Raw genomic sequence first — 23,419 nt, forward strand, 5'->3', positions numbered from 1 at the left:
CCTCGGTTTGTAAAGGTGGGTTGTTTTCGTGTTTCTAAACGTGGGTCGTTTTTTTTTACCACCATTGTTTTCAGTGTATTTGTGTCTAGATTTTTGAGGTCCGTAGATGCATGCAGATAAATATCATAGCTGTGTATGCGTGTAGATATATGTATGGTTATTTATAATGTATAGCATGGATAGAAGAATGTTAAATATACATGCAACTTATGTGTAACTTATATTCATGAATACATCTTGTTTATATATAGACATGAAGGGGCCTGCATCTTACCTTTAAGCCTGGTCTCAAGAGGGTTAGTGCAGTATTGATTCTACTAGAGGAATTTGTCCTCACCTCGGTGCAAATCTTGGCGGGTCTACTCAGCTCTCATCCTCCCAAGGTAGATAGATACAAGCATAACCATTGAGTAGACTTCACATTAAACAGTTACAGGTCCGGAAGACCTCACTGGGTGGACAAATTACTTATGGATTCCTGTATTGCGTTATGTTATGTTACGTTAGCATGGCTACCACCTTCCCCGACCAAGCTACATAATACCATGCACGTTGTCACCCTACACCCCCACTCCGCACCGGAGGCGGTATTTAAACCCTTTTACATTGAAACTACGTACCCTCAGCTCTCATGTGCACAGCACCATCCCTACTTCCGAAATATGTTAAGTAGCCCCACCTCCCCAACCTCCCCATGGGCCAGTGATCTAAAAATACCCCCAGTAACATAAATATATGTAGATGCATATGCAAGATTAGTTCGTGAACAGATGGCGCACGATTAGTTGTTGTGTGGGTATTAGTTTGTATACAGTGCATAGTTAACACGCGCTGCAAGCGAGCATCGTGAAGTACATCTGTGGCGAGGATGGTGGTGTACTCGCGAGTGCATCTATCGCACTCAATTAATTAAGTGCATTTTCTGCAGCTGCCTGTGTAATCAAGCTTTACAAATTGCATTTTAACTCAGGGAGCCGTGCCGCGCTTCTTTTCCCAGCTCCTCGAGCCGTGCTCCGAGTCAGCGCATACCGCATATGTCAGTCTTTAATTTCAAAGCAATTAATGTGGCATGTTCTGTGCCGGTGTCTGAGAAGTGACACGCTTCCCAGAGCCAAGGAAGCTGCAGGCCTGGGCTTCCTGTTATTCAGGCAGATGTGGCCGCCTTCATGTGTCGTGCGGCCCCGCGCTGCTGCCGTCATCTGAAACCGCTGCATGCCATTAGCGAGCAGATGACTTCTGAGCTTTAAAATGCCACTAACAGTAAATGCCCACGTTACGGACACACTCTTGTAAGGCATTCCATTTCCCCCTTTTTCTTTAGCAACAATGCAATATATAAATCTGCCCCCCCCCCCCCAAAAACGGTCTGTACAGTTAGGCACTGGCTGGGAGTTGATGCAACTCACTCTTTTTACCGACTACGTCATAGCATTGCTACCCCTGTATTACGTGAGGACAAAGGTGAGTGATGCTGTGGTAGCGACAAGTGATGCTGCGGTAGCGTCGAGTGATGCTCGGGTAGCGACAAGCGCATAGTGATGATGTGGTAGCGCATAGTGATGATGTTGTAGCGCATAGTGATGCTGTATTAGCGCATAGTGATGCTGTATTAGCGCATAGTGATGCTGTATTAGCGCATAGTGATGATGTGGTAGCGCATAGTGATGATGTGGTAGCGCATAGTGATGATGTGGTAGCGCATAGTGATGATGTGGTAGCACATAGTGATGTTGTGGTAGCGCATAGAGATGTTGTGGTAGCGCATAGTGATGTTGTGGTAGCGCATAGTGATGTTGTGGTAGCACATAGTGATGCTGTGGTAGCGCATAGTGATGCTGTGGTAGCGCATAGTGATGCTGTGGTGATGCGATAGACACATAAAAATGTTGTCATTTACAATGCCAATAGCTCTAACTTTGGCAAAGGCGAAACCGTTGCATTGTAAATGCTTGTTTCTTCTTCTTTTTCTCCTTTTCTATCTTTGGGGACTCCTTCCCGGTTGGAAGAGTCAAAGTTATCACAAAAGAAAGACAGGTTGAACGCTTATTTCTTTAGTATGCGAAATGCCCCATGCCTGAATAACATAGGACACTGTACTTACCCTTGGCGGACCATCACTAAGACAGGCATGGGCCTCTGATATATATGTAAGTTCATCCATGATATAATTCCCATGCCGTACTTTCTATAATTGCCTTGCAAATTCCTATGCTGATTGGCAATGAAACAATGATAAAATGTTAATAGACAGATGTTTGGAGGAAAAAAAAAAAAGAAGGTTAGACCACAGCTTTGAACGATTTGCGGAATCGAACGCTGCGGTCAAATCCATAAAAGACAAATACATAGAGCATTGTCTGGCCACAGTATACTTCCCTATAATCAAGGTCAAATTTAAACGCTGCTCATTGGTGCCGACCAGACTTCTGAATCTATATTGGCAAGGGTAAAGAATGTGCTTTTTCGTTGTCCAATCCTTAATCCTATTGTACAGACCGCTTCCTAATATTTTTAATATGGAGTCTATTAAGGAAATGGGCCTTTGACAACCCGGTTTCTTGCGGTCACCCTTTTTTTCCAGATAGGCACTATAACAGAGGTTGACTATGAGGTCAGGTCGGCAATGGGGAGTGAACAAGATTATTCTGCCACCTTCCCCATAGGACTTTGCTATATGCCTCTTGGGAAGATGCCGGACCTCCTGTGCTGCTAAGTCATTATATACCGTGAGCTGGGAACGAGTAGTACCCAAGGTGCAATGGTCAGGGTCAGCCTCATACCGAGTCTCCAGGATGCATATGGAAATGCGTATTGCGCTTTCCATGGTATGGAATTGAGTGCGCAAGGCTTGTAAAACCCCAGCCGGCGTGTGCTGATTCACATCCCCCTAATAGAGATTTCAAATGCCTCCCATAGGACATCCGCTCCCACCACAGATCCTACATTGTTCTCAAAGTACTCCAGAATAGACGTCCGCAGATCATTTCGGAATACCTGATCTTGCAATGCGGTGGATTGAAACCGCCAAGTGAACAGGGGAGGGATGTGTGTCGCTATTCCCACTACTAATTTCACAGGTGCATGGTCCGACAGGGTTCTGGGCATGTATTGCACCGTAGATGCCCTGGTGCTGACCTCTCTGGTGGCCAGCCAGTAATCTAGGTGAGACCATGTCCCATGCACAGTTGAGACAAAGGCGCCCACACAACCCTATGGATTCCTTCAGCACTACAAGTCTACTAAGCCATTATCGGTGATACCCTCCCGCAACACGCAAGCTGATTGTTTGCCCTGCCAGTCCCCGGTGGCAGATCTGTTCCTCTGGGTCCAAATAGAAGTTCAGGTCCCTTTCCCAGATGATAGCTGTGGTTTGCAGAGTGTGCAGTCTACACCATATTTGTGTATAAAAGGTGGCAGATGAAATGCGTTACTTACCTGTAACTGCAGTTATCCAGTATTGGTGTCTTTCATAGACTCACATGCCTGAATCATTCCCCGTCGTCTGAATGGAAGTCCCTGGTACATAAATAAAGTAATGTCCTATAGACATATAGAGAAATAGGCCTATAGGCCTCACATTAGTAACATATCCACGTCCTTTTGAGAGGTGCAACCCTGGACACGCATTCGAAGAAAGCCTTCCCATCTCAAGAGAGGAAGGACAAGCTTTTGGCACTAGCTGTTCTAGTGGCTTCAAAGAAGGCCTTGACTGTCCGCCTTTTCAAGTCCCTTCTGGGGTTGATGTCATCATGTATCCTCTTGGTTCCTCACTGCCATCTGCGGATGCAACCTCTCCGGGAGGCACTCTTGAAGCCATGGGTGCTAATGCACAGGGTCGTTCGATGACCTCATAAAAGTGACTCCTCAGATGGTCAAGGCCCTGCAATAGTGGAGGTCTTCTCGGAACCTTTCTCAAGGTTTGCCGTTCCTACTTCCAGCTGCTCCTCATATTATCACAACAGACGCTTCCTTGGAAGGTTGGTTAGCTTTTCTCCAGGAGCTGCAGATAAGCGGAAAGTGGTCTCCCTTCGAGAAAGGGCTCCATATCAATCTCCTCGAACTGCAGGCAGTCTTCCTTGCCCTTCAGGCTTTTCTTCCAAGAATAAAGAATTCCCTTGTGCTCGTCCGGACGGACAACACTACGACGATGCACTACCTCAACAAACTGGGAGGGTCGCGCTCGCTGACTCTCTCTCACGAGTCGCAGAGAATCTGGAACTGGCTTATCACAAACAAGGTATTTCTTCGGCCGGAGTACGTCCCAGGCATGTCCCAGGCATGGACAATGTACTCACCGACTCATTGAGCAGACAGAGAACCACATCCCACGAGTGGGAACTGGATCAGGAATCCTCGACCAAGTCTTCGCGCGATAGGGCACACCTTGGATCGACCTGTTCGCCACAGGATCCAACGCCAAATGCCCACACTTCGCAAGTTGGCACCCCCAGACAGGGTCTCTAGGGAATGCATTTTTTTTAAATGGAAGAGGTTTTGCATCTGGTGTAAAGATCGAGGAATACACCCTTTCTCTTCCTCTACGGAACAAGTTTTGCCTCATCTTCTCCATCTGGCACCTTCGGGCCTTGCTCACGCTTCCATCAGGGTCCACTTGGCGGCGATATCCCGTTACAGAAGATCTTCTACGGGTCCTTCTCTTTGGTCTTACAGACTGATCAAACAGTTTTTGAAAGGACTCTACAGGACTTTTCCACCTGTGAAAACGTTGGCACCTGCCTGGTGCCTTAACATAGTCCTGAATCAGCTCATGAAACATCCTTTCGAACCGGTGCACAGGGCTGACTTGAAATACATCTCTTGGAAGACAGCTCTCTTGCTTGTGCTCACCTCCGCGAGGCTGGTGAGTGAGTTGCAAGCTTTCTCGATTCAGGATCCCTTTCTGCAATTTAAATAGGCAGAGTGGTTTTGCGAACAAATCCAAAATGTATTCCTAAAGTTCCATCGGACTTCCATCTCAACGAGCCTGTGGTCTTGCGCTCTTTCTTCCCAAATCCCAGTACTGCAGCGGAAAGGTCATTCCACTCCCTGGATCTTAAACGTTGCCTGAAGTTTTATATCGACAAGACAAAGGCTTTCAGAAAATCAAATCAACTTTTTGTGGCTTACAGTATGCCCAGGAAGGGTCTTCCGCTCTCTAAGCAGAGCATTTCACGCTGGATTTCGGCAGCTATTTTATTTTGTCATGAACAAGCAGGACATCCCCCTACACTCTAAAGTATGAGCCCATTGTACTAGGGCGATGTCTACATCCATGGCACTTTTCGCTGAGGTGCCTGTCATTGACATTTGCAGAGCGGCAACATGGAAGTCGCCACATACCTTCACTAGGCATTACTGCCTGGATGCAGAACTCATGAAGGATGCTGAGGTGGGACAAGCAGTACTTCGTCATCTATTTCAGTAGAGGTGACCCTTCTTTCAACCCTCCATCCTTCTCATGTTCGCACATTTCTCTAGTGTATATTTTGATGGTGTCTCTTGCTTGCAACTGTATGCTCCTATTAGTCGCTTGCTATGTTATTACCAAAATGACTTGCATATTCTATACCATCCGAAATGTGCTTTGTTCATTGCTTGCTACTCTGATTCAGGCATGTGAATCTATGAAAGACACCCATAATACTGGATAAGAAATGCGTTACCTGTAACTGCAGTTATCCAGTATTGGTGTTTTTCATAGATTCACATGCAACCCTCCCGCCTCCCCTCGAAGGGCTCACCTACTTCTCTCAGTGATACGCCTACTTAGCTTTGTGCGTACGAAAACCTGAGGGACTGAGGCTCCTTCCTGCAGGGTTCTAGAGGGAGGTGACAGCTGATTGGCTCTTTTCTAGAGTTTGGTCCTTTTGACAAAAGGACGTGGATATGTTACTAATGTGAGGCCTGTAGGCCCATTTCTCTATATGTCTATAGGACATTGCTTTATTTATGTACCGGGGACTCCCATTCCGACGACGGGGAATGATTCAAGCATGTGAATCTATGAAAGACACCCATAATACTGGATAACTGTTACTCTCTGGGTCCAAATAGAAGTTCAGGTCCCTTTCCTAGAGGAGAGCTGTGGTTTGTAGCGTGTGCAGTCCACACCATATTTGTGTATAAAAGTTTGGGGCATCTGCATTTGTACCGTAAGTAGCTATGAGGGTGTCTTTAAGTCCGCCTTGCATTATCACAAATCTGCCTAAGACTCAGTTTCAGAGTAGGTGGGCGTAAAGTGAACACCTTTCTTTATTAGAATCGTGACCGCCCTCCACCGGAGTATCGAGAGAAGGAGGATGCCACATGCGCACAGGCCCATCTACCCCTGAAGTAGGACTATTTGTACTTTATGCCCATCGAGGTATGCCAATACCTGCCTAGTTTCCAGGGGTTGTTCAGTCCCCACATAATTCCACATTAACTTTACTACCTGCCCTCTACTAGAAGTAATTTCAAGCTCAATCTAATCTAGTCAGGGTTTCACCCTTGCCATACCTCCGCAATATAATACATGCATATGATCAACATCTACACTGCGGTAAAACAACGCACACTAAAAGAAACAGTCCCTCCACACCCACTTTAGCAACCCAAAACTGATAAAGACATCAGTATTCCCTAACAAAAGTGTTAGAAGGGCGATCCCAGAGGCCAGGTTATGTCTACCCGACTCCTCCGTGACCCGCCTCTCCCACCAATAATGCCGAGCCTTAACGAGAGATCTCCGCCGGGGAAGACCTCAAGTAGTGAATCGTACACACGAGGACCACACCACACTTATGAACAGACCCCACACCGGGGGTTTTCGAAATCAACTTCTTTATAATCACGTAAAAGAATTAGCACACTTATATACAACGATATAGGGATGGCAAAAGTCTCAAGGCTTCAGGGAGGGGGTAGCGGGACAGTCTCAGTCTCATAGGCCAGTACGTAGCGTACCCTGCGCACAGCTCTCAATCCTCGAGCCGGGGGGTTACGGAAGATGGTAGCCGCACTGGTGATCCTACTCACTTGAGGATGATTCAACTCGTGTTGGTATTGTCGATAGTCCAGCCGGACTAGAGTACTCCTCGAGCCGCGACGAAGTCAGCAGGGCTCGATCCGGAGAGTAGTTCGTGAGGAGCCGCGACCACGTCAGCAGGGCTCAGGAAATTCGGTGTCGATCTTCAGGTGTCAAGCTTGAGCCGCGACGAGGTCAGCAGGGCTCCGATGTTCCAGTTCCAAGAATGAGCCGCGACAGCGTCAGCAGGGCTCAAAGAGTTTACGAGGTTCAGTTCAGCTGCGATCAGATCAGCAGGGCTTCCTCCTTGTCCAAGATACAACTGCCCGCTAGTTCAGGGGCGGGCCTTGATATAGTCCAGTGGACCTTTGATGTCCGGACCCTCGCAAGTGGAGGTCCGGGGCTTTGGGGGCAGCCCGTGGGTGAGGTCTGGCGGTTGGTTCTTTCATCCCTTTGAGGATGCGTCCGGGAATTCCCAGACGCCCAGCAGGTCTTGAGCCAGCACTCGGGGAGGCCAGAGGTGCAATCAAAACTGGCCCCCAGGGGAAGACCAGAGGTGTGACAGAAACCAGTCTCTCAGGGGAGGCCGGAGGTGCCATCGAAACTCCTTGTCTTCTCTCAATAGGGTAGCCCTCACCCTCCCAATGGGGGCTGGCGCGTCTGGAGCCTAAGCTGCGCTGGGGCTGGGGTCATACTAGATCCACGAAGTCAGGGACCTCGGGAAGGGAAAATGGCTGCCGGTGGGCCTATGGGGCCTTGCGGGTTCGGGGCGTGCGGGCTGGGAAGGTGGCCGGGGACAGGCCGATGCGGGCCGTGGGCATTTGGTTGGACATGGGCAGGGCAGCTAGGGGCTTCCAAGTCTGGAGCTGGGCTAACGGGGAGCTGTGTAGCGGGAGGGAGCCACGCCACGAGGCCATGTCCAACAAAAAGAAACAAACGGAGTACAATGATATCCAATTCGCATAACGTCCATGTCAGCATGTGTAATGCTAAAGAAGCATTAGGGGTGCGCCTACTTGGGACACTCCAGAGGCTCCAACATCCTCTCTGTGGTCGGAGGTGGCCAGGAATGTATTACATTGGCTAAATGAAGTTGATAACTTGGGGCGCTGTCTAGAGTTGGAATGTATTTACTAGACCCAACATATCCCTTACGAGTGTGAATCTCCTTCATTTAGCTGATAATCGCCCTTAGATGTCTGAGAAGTGAAAACATTCACCTGCATTTATTATATAATTGACTCCTTCCCCAGAACTCCAGTGTTTGCACACTTGGGGAAGCATTTCAGCCCTGTATCTGTGTGGAGCCGGCTACAGTACTGATCATGGTATCCATTTTGCTGTGTTGAAAGAGGTTACATGGTTCAGATGTCTGCTGTAGATCAGACTGCTTGGTCTTCCAGATCCGAGGCAGCCCTATTTCCGCGTGGAGATTGGAGAGTCTTCACATATGCCATGGCTGCTTTGGGTGATGTCAATATCTTCTCTGCACTTGAAATCTGTCAGGATATAACATGGCATACTTGATCCCCAGTTGTTGCAGTTTATTTTTGACCAGGGCAAACTCTCTCTGCTTTTCCGGTACCACCACTGTGACGTCTAGGAAAACGCTACTGCGCACCCCTGGTATTGTGTGTCACCTTTCTCCCTCACCAGGCAGAGCACAGCATCACGATCCCAGTAGTTGAGGAGTCTGGCAATAATTGGCCGGGGTGGAGATCGCCGTGAAGGGCGAGCCACTAGGGATCTGTGGGCGCACTCCACCACCAGCAGCGAGGATAGAGTCTCTGCTCCAAACAGGGTTCTTAACATGTTTTTTATATACTGCTAAATCGGGCCAGTGTTGTTAGATTCTGGCATTCCCATTATTCTCAGGTTATTATGGCGGGAACGCGCCCCAAGATCTTGATCCTTGGCCTGTATCACCGGCAACCCTTTTTCCATATTATGACACTTTGAGGTGACAGCCTGGAAGTAGTCTTCTGGAGCTGTTATGCACGGGGTTCGTTTGTCTAATTTAGATGCCTTGTGGTCCATGTGGATATAGAGAGTTGAGTTTCCAGTCCACTGACTGTAAACTTTGCTGCATGGCAAGTGATGTGTTTTCCAGGTTTGTTACGCTGGAGGACTCAAAGGGGAGGTATCTGAGCATTGTCACCGCTTACAGGCGCAGGGTTAGTGCAACGTACGTGCTTGCTCCCTCACCCCCTTCGCAGAGTATTAGTGCGGCTCCTGCGGGTGGAGTGGGGCCACTGGTAAGATCCCGGATTTGGGGGGACTGCCTGGTACTGGTGACTGCTTCATTCTCTGCGAGGTGGGTACACTTTGGCACAGAGATCAGCTGCTTGGCACTATAGGAAACCCTAGTCACTACTTCTGACTACGAATAGATTGGGGTAAAAACCCCTATACAACTCCCTATCCAGCCTAATCACGGCCTACAGGCTTAATTCAACATGGGGAAGGCAGACAAGGCCCAATCAGGATTAACATTTGAGTTTTGGCAACTCGCCAAATCCCAACTGGATGCCCTCTCAGACCCGTTGTGAAAAAAAGGATCTGCATGGTTTCATTTAGGATCCCCCGGGGCCAGCCGCATTACGGTCTTCTTGATCTCAGCACCCTGTGCACCATCTTGTACCCTACCGTCACACAATGCTACTGTGCATGCAGGCCTCACTTTCTCTTCTTTGGAGATCCATAGATCAAATACTCATGCCTGTGTGGTCCGCAAGGAAATACCGCTCTGCTCGCTCAGCGGATGGCCCCTTTTGTTCTCAGTCTATCGTCAATAACTGCCCCCAGGGCCTCCTGGTGCAGCATTGGTCCGTTCTCACCTGCGGGTCGGGCAGATAAGACGTCTGCTGCAGCTCTGCTCCAAAGTGCAGCCCGGCTCATCCTGGAGGATCACCATCCAACCCTCTCCCTGCAGTCTATACCCCCGCACCCGTGGAGTGCCCTTCCTAATTGTTGGCAGCTACACGGCACATGGGCAGCCAACTCGATCTCACCAGCGCTCTGCGGCTGTTCATCTGGACTCACTGTGGCTAATGCTGGCAGTGTCCACCGACATCTAAGGCCTATTTAGGCCATATCTCGCTGAGGCGTGCTTCGTCGCCTTCAGGTATGCTTCTTGTTAGAACCTGGGGTAGCCTGGCCTAGCGCAAGACATGCATTTCAGAGGCACAAGTGTGAAGGTTGCAAACCACCCAATAGTAAAACCACGCAATAACACACAAAAATAACGCTACACCAAAATGTGGAAAAATAAGTACTGCTTTATAAAAATATAGCTCTACTCTTTGGTTCAGAAATGCAGTTTAGTATTTTACAGTTTGTTTTGAAAATAGATGATATTACTTTCCAGATTACCAAATCAATACATTACTTGCATCAACAGTTCACTTCAATACATATTCAGTTTCAGTAAGAATCACAACTTCAATACATATTCAGTTTCAGTAAGAATCACAATAGACCTATGTTCTACAATTCCATGACATTACAGTTCAATAAAGAGGGGGGAGCAGAACAGTTGCACACTGAAGAATTCCTCTTTAACTTTCTCCACGTATACCCCTCTGCTCTATACACTTTACAGTAAAGAGGGTACAACTACTGAGCAATTGACTAGAGTGGGGAAGATCAATAACCTCAGTTATGCTAGGACACCCTGGCAAGATCAAACACGAGGTAGGTTTCTTCCAGGTAGTCAATCCCAAAGATAGCACACTGAAGAATGGCTGGGATCACTCCTCCGACACCTTTCTACTAGGCTCTTCAGATTCCTGTCGACCTAAAACCCTTGTTGATAAACTGTGAGGGTTTTGGAAATCCCCTCCTGTATCAGAGACTCTATCTGACTGAAGAGGTTCCCTGTCCTCTGATTTCCCACACCCCCACTCTCCTTACTTTGATGAGGGTCCCCTTGTCGCGCTGCACAGGAATGCTGGGAGTAGGGGGGGCAAAAGGAGCAAAGGAAGAGCTTCTGTTGAGCAGCTCGCTTTCCCCGCCGATTCCCTCTGTCCAGCCACGCTCCCTTAACACAGCGCTGGGCGAGGGGCTCCTGTCGCAGAAAGATACGAGGGCGCTTCCCGCCTTCTCAATTGACGAAAGGCTTCTCCGCCTCCCGCCGGGTCTTTACCACAGGGTCCGCCGGCCTCCCACTGAGCCTGCGCGCCTTCTAGACGCTTTCCGCTTTGTATCTCAGGCCGCCGGTATACCGAGGCGACTCGCCTCAGAGACACGCACTCTTCACTCGGCCACGCCTCCCGCAGGCCTCGCCTCCCGCGGGCCTCGCCTCCTTGGATCCGCCTCCACAACCACAGAGCAAGGCAGCGCGGGCGCGAGGGACTAGTGTTCCCGCTTGGCGCCGTGCTGTCACCGCTCCTATGCCGCAGTCTCTCCCCTCACCTGGCTCCACAGGAAGCACTCTCCAGAGCGGAACGCTCACTCCCCCAGATCACGAAGGCTCGGCAGTCACTCGTCTCCCCCTCAGAGCTTCGAGGGAAACACAGGGCACAACACCGGGCTTGAATCTGCTTCCTCCACAACGCTGGTAGGTGAAGCACTGCCAGAGGGAAATTAGGGAAGTCTCCCAGCAAGAGCGTCCCGACAGGGATCAATGGGGCCAAGGTTTAGAGGGGGCTTCCACCACAATGGGATCGATCTTTCCAGCAGAAGAAGGTGGTTGGGAGGGATTGGTCAGGGGTTGAAGGGGGAACGTCTCCCTGTAGTGGCTGTCTGTCACAAGGACAAACTAACTGCTCCCAGTGCGTCCTCCTCCTCCTCTCACCACTGCCTCACTCCTCCACTCTCTGGTCAACACAAAATGGCTTCCCAACCCCTGCCCTTTTATAGACAACCCCCACAGAGTCCAGTAGGGTCCAGAAGGTTCTGGAAGGCCTAAGGTTATCCTATGGGGCTGTCTAAGATGTGGCAGTTGGAAACAGTTAGGGCCCTCCATTTTGTGAATTACAGCAGTTTCCTGACAGAACAGGCCTCTGGGCCTGATGTGAAAAACTATGAGGGCCAAAAGAACACCTATCCCCTTGGCCAACACCTATAAAAACTAGTGGACACAAAAATTATTAAGGGTATGAGGGGCAAAAAGGGGACAAAATAAATAATAAATTGGAGGGACTACGCCAAAAGCCAGACAGGTCTAACACTTCTGCTCACAACACTTTGCTCTGGGGGTCTGCAGGATCGTCGTTCTTTCCCACACTCTCACCCTCCAGGGCGGATGGCAGCCAATTCGCTGGATTATGGTCGGATGAATATTCCCGGCCAGCAGAGCAAAACTTGAGAGCGAACATCTAGCTCTGGGCTCTCTGGCGCCCATTCACTCCCAATGATCTTACTTACTTATGAGGCAAGCATACAATTCTCGAAATGGGAAAATGTGCATGCATTTGAGAAACAGAAACGAAGCAAAAAATCTGTAGTTGGATGGAGGACCCACAATGGAAGTGTGAATAAAGGAATAATGTAGGAGTAGGACTGTCTACCAGTGTAAGCAATAAAGCAAAACAGTGGTCCCTAAAGATGGACGTGGGACCCTCTACTTTCTTGGAGAAAATAATTTAGACCATCAAGAGTTTGAAAAGTGTTCATTGGAGTTTAATACTCCAATCAATTTGTAAGTAAAAAAGTGATCCCAAGCGGCGCAATGACACAGTGCAAGTAAAAATAAGAGAATGTAAAGTGTGCTGGTGCTATACAATCTTGGTACATAAAGTAGTGACTGATCCAGGGTGCATAAATAGTTTGCATAAACCCTGACAAACAGTGAATTGCTCCAGAATCCAAATAAAAACAGTAAACTACAATTGTGTCATGTCAATGTTACAAGCCTAACCATACAATTTAGACAGTGTCATCATCAAGACATAGGTTTGGGAAGCACCTGCCCAATGTATCAGATAAATGTAAATTTATTTTCAAAGAGCTAATGATGCGGTGATGTTTCAGAGTGAAACTGACACACAGGACGACTCTGGAGTGGCTAGGATTGAAGCCGAATCTATGTCATGGGGCGGTCCATGAAAGCATGTATTCCATGTGGAAATCCTGGTTAGAGCCGTGTGGTACGCGATTAATCGATCTCCGCTGTTCGTCACTTCAAAGTTGAGATTAGAACTAAGGCACCTGTTGCAAATGGTTGCCTCCAGTGTTGTGCTGTAATGTCCTTGACTGTGGAGCCCCCAATTCAGAAACATTTGCCATATGAAAGGAATTCAACATTAATTCCACAAACTAATGACGTGAAAAAGGTTCATATCAATAATCAATGCTTTAGCTTGCTACAGTGCACAAATAAAGCAGTGAGTAGCAGGAAACACACCCATAACTATCACAAGGCTACAATGTTGATTGTGGCAAATAAAACAAAGCACAACGGTCCGCACATTTGATTCCTGTGCAGGAACATTAGCTGGAGGAATTAATGTTGAATTATTTTCTTAACTTCCAAGCTTTGTTGCAACTGAACAAATTGGACATTGCTACCAGATTATAATAGGTTTTAAAACACAGCACTCTCCTTATGAATTAACTTAGCTATTAAGTCCATCTCAGAATTCACTCATCAAAAAGATTCTGAATGGTTATTCAGCCAGGTATTTGGTAGGAGCAAATTACTTACAGCCTTGAAATATGAATTGTAAACTTACTTTGCAGAAACTGGGTCAGTTGTCAGAACCCAGCCTTGATACTCATTTCTTTCATCCGCGGTGACTTTAACTTCCTTGTTGATATATTCTTGCAATTCCAGTGGTGTTTTATTGCACCACTCTGCCATCATTCAATCTTGATACAAAATTCGCAGAAGCCAAGAAAAGAAAAGAAAGATTTACACATTTTTTAGAGATCATCCATTTTATGTACCTGCAACCTTCAATTGCACACCATTTTAGCATTACTGTTGAGAGCTTAGACAGCGTTGTCTTACCAATTTTTTTTTTTTTTTTAACTATAGCTGAAATGGAACTTTATCAGTCAAAGATTATTTTGTTTAGGCTACAATGAAAACAGAATTGCCTTCTGGTGCTTGAGCATATTAAGTATTTGGATTGTGAACAGCAGACACAAAATTGCCTTGCAATATATATTTTAAAAAAAAGTTATATTCGGTCAACGTCATCCAATTCAATGCATCACAAAGAGACATAAGTCAAGTCACGTAGTTTACGCCAATATACAAGTTTCTCTGCTACGCTGTTTTCTTCTCACAAGGAAATGTGTCAAGATTTCAGAATTAATTAGTTCATATTTCTACTATTTGAGAATTTACAATTTACAGCAGTCTTTAATTAAATGAGAATAACACTTAACCCCGCTCGGTCTTTCAGCTTTTCCCATTTACATCATCCTTGTTCAAAATGCTAGTATTTCTTACCTCTGCTTCAGCCATTTCTATACATGTTTAGCAAGGAAGCCTCACTCTGTGGAGGTTCTGAATATATCTAGGATTTGTATTCTTCCTATTGCCAACGAGAACAAAAGCCACATTTCTGCTTCAAGTTCAAATTTTTCGGCAGCAACACCAATCTTACAAGCCTTTCCATGGGATCCCTAGACCTCTGTAGCCAACAGCTGTTTGTACTCAAATAAATTGTGCTGGATTATACACATTTGGGTACCTTTACTGAAGAAGTATCAAAGAAGGATACATTTAATGTGTGTAATGATAAGTGTGTGACTTTATGGTTTAAATCTTTGATTGGATTTTAAGACAAATGACAAAACAAGGAGCATGACCCTCAGCTCCCAAAATTCTCACATGACAGACTACAGGTGTTATAGATAGCGGTAGTACTATATTAGGTGCATGGAGCGGGTCAGATAAGGTCAGTGAGAAGCAACATAATCTGAGAGAAGCAACATTATCACAAAAATACAACACTCCCACCTCCCACCCCTCGTCCACCAAATGAAATACAAGAAGAGGGTTAAAACAAAGGAGGGAAAAAAAAGGGGGGGTGGGAGGATGGGACAGAGAGCCTCGTGGATTAACGTGGTCTGCGAGACCGACGGGAGGAGCTCGCTTGTGGTATTTGTGTATCCGCTCGGCGCAAGAGTCGTAAATATCTAGGGCATGTCAATTCCCTGAACTCTGATGTGAGTAGCGTCAGGAAGAGGCGCCACAGGTCAGGGAATTCAGAACCTCTACCTGCTAGCGTGAGAGTCAGCTTTTCCATCCCCAACACCGTCCAAAGTCTCTGCAGCCATCCGGTGTGTGTGTGCTTTTGTAATTCCCAATATATTTTGAAATTTTTGTAATATTAATTTACAGGCTATGTTTTTAAAATGTTATGTGCTCGAAAAAACACAACTGACATCTTTGGACAGCTCACTTGACAAAAACCTCCAACTCTAATAAGAGAGAGAACAAGCATTTACAATGCAATGGTTTCGCCTTTGGAAAAGTTAGAGCTATTGGCATTGCTCACACACAGAGCCCCACACACAAATACACACACACGCAGTCGGACACACACACACAGAGCCAGACACACACACACACACACAGCCAGGCACACACACACACACACACACACACACACACACACACACACACACACACACACACACACACACACACACACACACAGCCAGACACACACACACACACAGAGCCAGACACACACACACAGAGCCAGACACACACACACAGAGCCAGACACACACACACAGAGCCAGACACACACACAGCCAGACGCCCACACACAGCCAGACGCCCACACACAGCCAGACGCCCACACACAGCCAGATGCCCACACAGAGCCAGACGCCCACACAGAGCCAGACGCCCACACAGAGCCAGACGCCCACACAGAGCCAGACGCCCACACACAGAGCCCCAGAGCATAATTCCAAGAGCCGCACGCAGTGAATTCCGGCACCACCCACACCCCCTATCACCTTTCTGCAGCTCACGGGACGCCGCCCGCACCCGGCCTGCATCCGCCTCTGCCACCATTAACTGGGGCTAGGCCGCGCCGCACTCACTACCTCCGGGACTGGGTACACAGGGGCCCGCCTTCACTGCAGCGGCGGCAGTCACCAGCTCCAGACTCCCCCTGCTGGCAGGACCAGTGCACCTCACGTAGGCCCAGGCTCTTTATATGTTATTTATTCACTGCACAACGAGGCGCTCGTGTGGCCTCCAGAAGCAGTTCCTTAGCCCACTCCACACTTAGACCGCACGCCCGCAGGCTCTCGATCCCAGCTCCGACGGGGGGGGGGGACATGGGGTGAGGGGTTTGGGGGGGGGGGGGGGTTACTGCTCACCCCAGCTTGTATCTTCACGCAATCTCGTACCCCTGATCCAGGCTAGTACTGGCACACCCTGTTGTGAGAGCGGCCTGCGCACATGCACGCTCGTGAGCCGGCTGCCTCTGTGTGGCCAGAGGTTGGGAAACATTTAAGAAATGCGCCCAGGGGCGAATTTCTTCGAAAAGAATGATTAATCTACCAATAGGCGCAGGCTTCACGGGCGCCAGAGAAAAGTGAAAAACAGCCAAATATTTGTGGCAGAGGCCGGCGGAGGACAAACGGGCGAGAGGTCGGACTCCCAAAGAAAAGATCCGTCTGGGGTTGAGTCAACAGGCATTTCAAGTAGATTTGGTAATAGTGTCCAGTTTTCTCTCTCCTGTAGCGGCAGTTGTGGTATGAAGGCTACCGTTCCCTGCCTATCTCTGGATGGCAGGCACCCCATGGACTGTGAAGGGCAGGGCATGTCGCCCTCGCCTACCCCCATCCGGGCTGTCCTTTGAAGCCACTGCTCTTGACGAAGGCTATGTTCAGCTTGACGCAGAGCAAGTTTCTTAAATTTTACGTCATCGGAGAACCAACGTTGTGCTTTCTTGAGGTCTGAGTGATTCAGAATAACAATGTGAATAGAAAAGAATAGGACACGTCTAGCTCTGATAGCACCTGTCAAGCTGCTATGAGAGAGAACATGCATACTAAAGCTGCACATTTAAGGACAGTGTAGTAACACTACTATACATGAGAGCTTGCAGTCCATCTAAAGAATCGAGTCTCTATTTTTCCTACCTATTACAATCTAGTGATGACATCACTAGTCAGCTGTGATAAGAACATGATGTGTCAGAAATGCTTGAAGCATTTACTGCTGTTCTGCCAAGTCTACATAATCCTGTTCTCTTAAATGTCAAAACTGCTGACTCCATTCCATTCAAAAAGCTGTATTCTATTTTTTACAATCATAAAAGCATATGCAACCAGCAATACATCAGGAATACAGTTTAAAACAGATGGCTGGCATGAATTCGTATAAAACCCAATAAAAAAGAGAAGATTACAGATCAATAAAACCAAAGGTTAAAAAGTTAAAACATTGGATTTATCGACATTATATATGTAAAATATAAAAATAATTAAATCAAATCAAGGACAAAGTGCAATTTGGCACGCCCTCAAGATCCAAGCCCAGTCTAGGACTCTCCCAGTGGCTCCTATTTGTTACTTAGCTTCTTCCATGGTGGATCCCCATACTCAGCCCCCAAGGATCTGGAAACCTCAATAGAAGCACCTACCTCTCACATTATGACCCACCAGTCACCGCTTCCCCTCTGGTACAAATAATGGCGGGTCAACCAGAAAACCAGTTGCCTCTCTTCTAGATTTAATGTAAACCACTATTTCACCCAGTTATATGGGCTTGAAGTGAGAGCCTACTTGAAAATACTTTTATAGAGTTTTCTTTTGCTTCTAAGCTGTTGCAAAAGCCAGTTAAGGAGACAAAGGAGAAAAAGTAAAACAAGTGAAATTGTCAACATTAGCAGCACTATTTAGACACTTTTGCAGAAGATGAACCTAGTTAATGCAATGTTTGTATATCACAATGTGCTACCAGGGTTGCCATATCACTCCTCATAGGCCAAACGCCATGCTTTTAGTCCAGGACTTTCACTTAACACATCACTGCATTCTTTAAGTTATCGGTTTGATTAGCTTCCATTGAACTAATTGTACAAAGACAACTGATTACAACAATTCATGAAAATAAAGTCCAGGCCTGAACACATGATTTGTAGTGGATATGGGGTCATCTGGTAACCTTAAATGTGCCATGTGTTAGTTCTAAAGAGATAAAGATACTGAATTTGTAATCCATCCAACCTTTTTTCTTGTATGTGCATTGTGTGCAGGGTCAGACTGGGACAGAGAAATAGGTCTGGATACCAAAATAAGTGTTCCCCATTAGTAAATAAGTAACTCAAATAAATGGGCCTCATTCTGCCAATCGGGACACTTTTGAACTTAGAAAGGCCGAGCTGTATGTGTGTTTTCCAAGGTGTGGGAGACTGCAGGCAGTTGTGCTTGCTGCAGGCACTGTTTGTGATAATATCGGGAAATCAACAGTAAAAACCGAGCCACCACGCCATATAAACGGCATACGAACAGCCAACAAAAAACTGCCCCCCACACTGACCTGTCAGTCTAGCGCTTCTAGCACTGCCAGATAGCCCCGGAGTCCAGTCAGTCCTGTCCCGGGTGTGTGTGATGTGCCTCTGTAAATTAAATATAGATGGGCACACGCATGCTTTCTGCCTGTTGGTCTGTGCACTTCAGCACGTTTGAATGACCTGTGTTCGTAGGTGCCTGTGCATCTGCTGGACTGTGGTTCACGAGTGATGGTCTGTGTGTTGGCCCATGTGAATTTGAAAACACATTTCTGTCTGGTGAAGTGCATGTATGATTGCAGGTCTGTGGACAGGGTGTACGGCACAGACCGGCACAGCCCGTGCCTCACCAATCTTTCTAGCCTTCTGTCAGCCCATCTTCTCCCCAGTCCATCGGTCTGTCTGTGTGTGTGCCGGTAAGTGTGTTGTCTGTGACTGTGTGCATGTGTGCTGTTTATGTGAAGCTGTGCCTCTGTGTGTTGTCTGCATACATATCTGCATATATGCATGTTGAACTGTGTTTATGCGTCTGGATATGTGTTGATGTGTGCGCATGTGTGATTGTATGTTTGTCGGTCCATGTGAATGAATGTGTAAGCGTCCATGTCTGCGTCCTGGGTGGCTGTAGGTGTGCGATCTGCATCTAAAAGCACGCATCTTTGTTGTGTCTGTGAGTATAGAAGAATATACCAGGTGGGCCCTGCTGACTTTGTGTGGACGTCTGCGGTGGGGTACATCGGCCCCGGTTCCGCTGAAAGCAGGGAGCAGTTGTGTAAGCATCCTGTGTGTGCTGCTACTGTCTGAAAAGAAGTGTTCCCAGCGGGTGCCATAAGTGCCAGTAGACGGGAACTGCTGAGCAGGCACTTTTCGATGGTTTTGTGCAGACTGCCCTAATGAAAGCCAGAGCTGCGCCACTACAGGGACGCCCCGGGCTCGGAGAGGAGATGGAGCGCGCACGTGACGCACATACATGGAAAGAAGCTACAGACACTTTCATACCAGCCAACGCTGCCACCGTTTGAAGCAGGACCCGGAACTATCTGCTTTTAAAATATTTTTCCATATGGAGAGATCTCCGTGACACCCTTCCACACCCCACCAGTACAGAACTCAAATGTTTGTAAATACAAACTCACTGCACGAAGGCAAAGGCTTCTGGGCGCACCGGGCACCAGGACACACGCACTTATTCCAGCAGAGGCGGGCGTGCAGCTGGCCTCTCTGCGTAATTTAGAACATACAAGCGGCAATTAATAAACAATGTCATTGGTACAGGGTCCCTGTAATCCTAAATCCTTATGTATCGCAACTGGTTCTTTTGTAAAGCGCTCTGACACCTTCGGGTATAGTTCGCGCTATAGAATATCGAATTAAATAAATAAGTAAATAAATAAATAAACAACGTCTTTAGTTGGGCTCGTAATACATAACATCTCATTTTATTTATTTATTTTTGCAGCGCTTATTACGGAGGGTCGACTTGTTTCTCTGAATTATCGTGAATGCCTCCCCCTCGTCCTTCGGCTCAGTCTACGGGGCTATAAGCATAAAACCGAACAAAGTGCGTTAAATGCATACATTTACATTCTCACAGATGGAACCCACAGCCTGCCTTAAAGCAGCCACGGGCGTGAAACACACCCCTCTCTCTTACCTTGGTACGTCGGGAGCGCCTCGAAGACTGGCGTTAACTGCAGCAGGAGCTGCAAGAGGAAGCACATGGCCGCCTTCCTAACAGTCAGGGTCCCTTGTTTACTAGTGTGCTTACCGCGTGGCTCATGCTGGGCGAGTCGGGCTTCCCTCCTCCGCTCTCGGCTGGCAGCAACTCAAGCACGCACCCCGATCCGCCGCCAATGCTGCTGGAGGAGCCCGGGAAGGGGGGGGGGGGGGGTGGGGGGGGGGTAAGCGGGCACTTCCGGCCGGCCGCGCTAGGATTGGCCGGCCGGCCGGCTGAAGAAACCCTCGAGCAGGCCCTGGGTCCTAGTGCCTCCCACAGGGCTCGTGGCTCAAATAATGGTTACCTGTTGTCCTTCATGCGGCCCTGGATCCTAGTGCCTCCCCCAGGGCTCGTGGCTCATGCTGGGCGAGTCGGGCTTCCCTCCTCCGCTCTCGGGGGGCGGGCAGGAGAGGACGAGGGGGGCGGGAAAGGACACGGACGTCGGGAGGGAGGCGGGAAACGTGGGGACGGCGGGAGGAGGGACACAAGGCAGGACAGCAGCAAGCACGGCCGGCCGGACCAGACTCGGGGGCGTTCCCGGCGTCGCGTGACGTCGCCAAAGCATCTCGGGAACGCCCCCGTGTCTGGTCCGGCATTGATGGACAGGCCCCTCGTCCAATGGCTAGGCTCCATTTATGGAGCTAGCCAATGGGACGGGGGGCGTGTTCCATAGTGCCTTACTGTACTCAATAGATTTCTCTGGAGGAGGAGCCTAACGGCTCCGCCCCCCAGCGAAACCTAAAAATGAACCTCATTTTCCAAGCAGCAATTAGTTAAAAGACAAACTGACATTTTACCTCTTTTTTTTTTAACAGACAGCAAATGTGTCAAGATAAAAACAAGATGATTTAATGGCATCTTTATTGCTCATTCACTTTCTGAATGAACAGAACACCTGTTCCTTTCCAGGATACGATTACTCGCCAGATGTGACTAGTAGGTGCTAAAAATAGCCCGACCTGATAACATTTTACTAGCAATTGGGATTGCGCGAGTAGATTTTTCGAAGCCGGCTTGAAAGAAAGATCTTAATCCAAGTGGACTCAGAGATTTGACTTGGAAGAAACAAGTGGTGGAGTATCCAGCTCTGTAGGAGAGAAGGAATTGTGGCATCTAGGTTTTAAGTGTTAAAACGCATCAATTGGTTTTACTGGGATTGAGCTTCAAAAAACTGGTGGCCTTTCAGGCTTGCACTTTGAGCAGACAATTATCGTTTGATTGAAGCTTCAAAATGGCCTATAATTGGGCCCAAATTTCTACGTTGAAAACTGACTTATGATCTTTAAAAATCATAAGGAGCGGAACACTCCCAAGTAGAGCATATGTAACACTAACCATTTGGAGTTCGGTTGCCTGGCCTACTGTACCTAAACTATGCTAAATTCTGCCTGGATATTAGCAAGGATGTTTTTAAGTCACTGTGAAGCCGAGGCAGCCCTTACCTCGGGGCGGCGTCCGAGCATGGGGCCCCAGACCTCCGGGACCGGTCATGCAGCGTCCCCAACACCCAGGGCTCCTCCTCTCTCTCTTCCTCTACAGGACCCGGCAGCATCAACCGAAAGCGGAAGACCGGAAGTGAACTCCCGTGACCCCGGAAGTGAGGCGACCCTTGAGGAACCGGAAACGACCTCCGCCGACCCCGGAAGTGCTCTCCCGGAACCCTGCCCGGAACATAGAAAAGCCGCCAGTAAGGAAGGTAAGGCATTCCAAGCAGCGGACTCGTGGCAGGAGGCAGCGGCAAGCGAAGAACCATTGACGGCGAGCAGAGCGGAGCAGAAGAACCGAGACGAGGACGAAGAGGAGGACGTCTGGACAGAAGACTGGTGGCGTCCTCAGGAGGTGGTTTGAGAGCGGCCGCAACTCGGATGAGAGTTGCGGCGGGGCACATGAGTACTCTTTATCCTTTCTCCGTGTTTCCCTGTAGTTAACTGTTAATATTGTAAAAATACCCTCACAAGCACGAAACCACTGTATAGCGTATTCTATCACCTGCACTGTAGAGAAGTCCCGAGCACTGTTACCCCGACACATGCAACACCCTCTTCCCATTCCCGCTTGCCTGTCTTTCCCAACCTCCCTTACCGTCCCCTCCTCACGATCGGTTTTCGATTCCCTCACTCCCCGGTGTAGGTGGAAGTACTCAGAGGTCCCTTGGCCCAGGACTAACTGCCCTGTACTCTTCTCTCCCTTCTATACCTCCCAGGAGTACCAGTGCCCACCTGTGAAACATACGACATCGGCTCAGCAGGAGAGCCCCTCCAGACGACCCCGCCGCGCCAGGCCATCATCCCTGTTACCCAGCCCTACACCTCCGCCTGCGATTCACTCATCATACTCCGACCTGGAAAGATATTTGTCCTGGACTTTCAATAAATTCACTGATCATAGCACACTATATCCGCCCCCCCCCCTGTTATTCCGGTCCGCCCGCAACCCCGCTCCCCGCTCCACAGTTGGTGTCAGAAGTGGGATATCCTGGAAGCATGGAGGCCGCAGTCAAACAGTTGGCGGAAAGCCAGGAGCTGCTAGGAAAAATGATGGAGCGGTTCCTCAAGACGAAGCGCTTGAGAAGCTTACCAACGTCATGGGGCAACAAAGACCGGTTACCTCCCTACCCTCCGTGGTCTTACAAAAATATGTGTCAGGTGAAGACCCCAATTACTTCTTCACAAATTTAGAGCGCCTAGCCCAGGCTGCTGCTTGGCCTGCCAAACGATGGGGCCACTACCTTGGTCTTCTTCTGACGGGCGAGCTACAGGCAGCCTACCAGCAAGCAAACATCCAGGGACAAACCCCTTATAACTACATCAAGGCCTGCATCCTGGAGCGTCTGGGGATTGACAATGAGACATACAGGGTTAGTCTGCGCCAGGCACGGGAAGGACCCCAGGAAACGCCTCGGGCTTTGTCGTTCCGCATACAGGACTTAGCCAACCGATGATTGAAACCTGCCACGGCCACCAAGGAAGACATCCTATCAAATATATACCTGGAGCAGTACCTAGCATCCTTACATCCGGCCACCCAGAAGTGGGTGCGTCAACACGCTCGCCTGACGCTCCACAGTGCAGTAGGAATCGTCAGCGCCTATAGCAGAGCCCAAGAATCCCAGCGAACCAAAGATGAACATCCCCCTCCTCGTATACCACATGGTAGCCATCCACATGGTAGCCATCCCCGGGTCCAAAGGCCCCCTCCCGTGGCTAGGAAGCCAGACCCTGTTCCCTTGTTGCCCTACCCTGTCATGCCTCGGCCTACTCC

At 48.5% G+C, this 23,419-nt stretch overlaps 1 protein-coding gene across 4 annotated transcripts in view; it reads right to left on the reverse strand.

The window, feature by feature from the left end:
- The window catches only part of GEMIN6 (gem nuclear organelle associated protein 6), an 87,090-nt gene that overhangs the window by 36,527 nt on the left and 27,144 nt on the right, over window positions 1–23,419 (reverse strand). For all 4 annotated transcript variants that reach the window (XM_086927184.1, XM_086927181.1, XM_086927183.1 and 1 more), the window contains one exon: window positions 13,681–13,816. In XM_086927184.1, the coding sequence (XP_086783310.1) occupies window positions 13,681–13,811 (131 nt within the window). In that variant the 5' untranslated portion in view covers window positions 13,812–13,816. The remainder of the gene's footprint in view (window positions 1–13,680; window positions 13,817–23,419) is intronic.

The sequence above is a fragment of the Lissotriton vulgaris genome, chromosome 6 (genome assembly GCF_964263255.1).
Source record: "Lissotriton vulgaris chromosome 6, aLisVul1.2, whole genome shotgun sequence".
NCBI lineage: Eukaryota > Metazoa > Chordata > Amphibia > Caudata > Salamandridae > Lissotriton > Lissotriton vulgaris.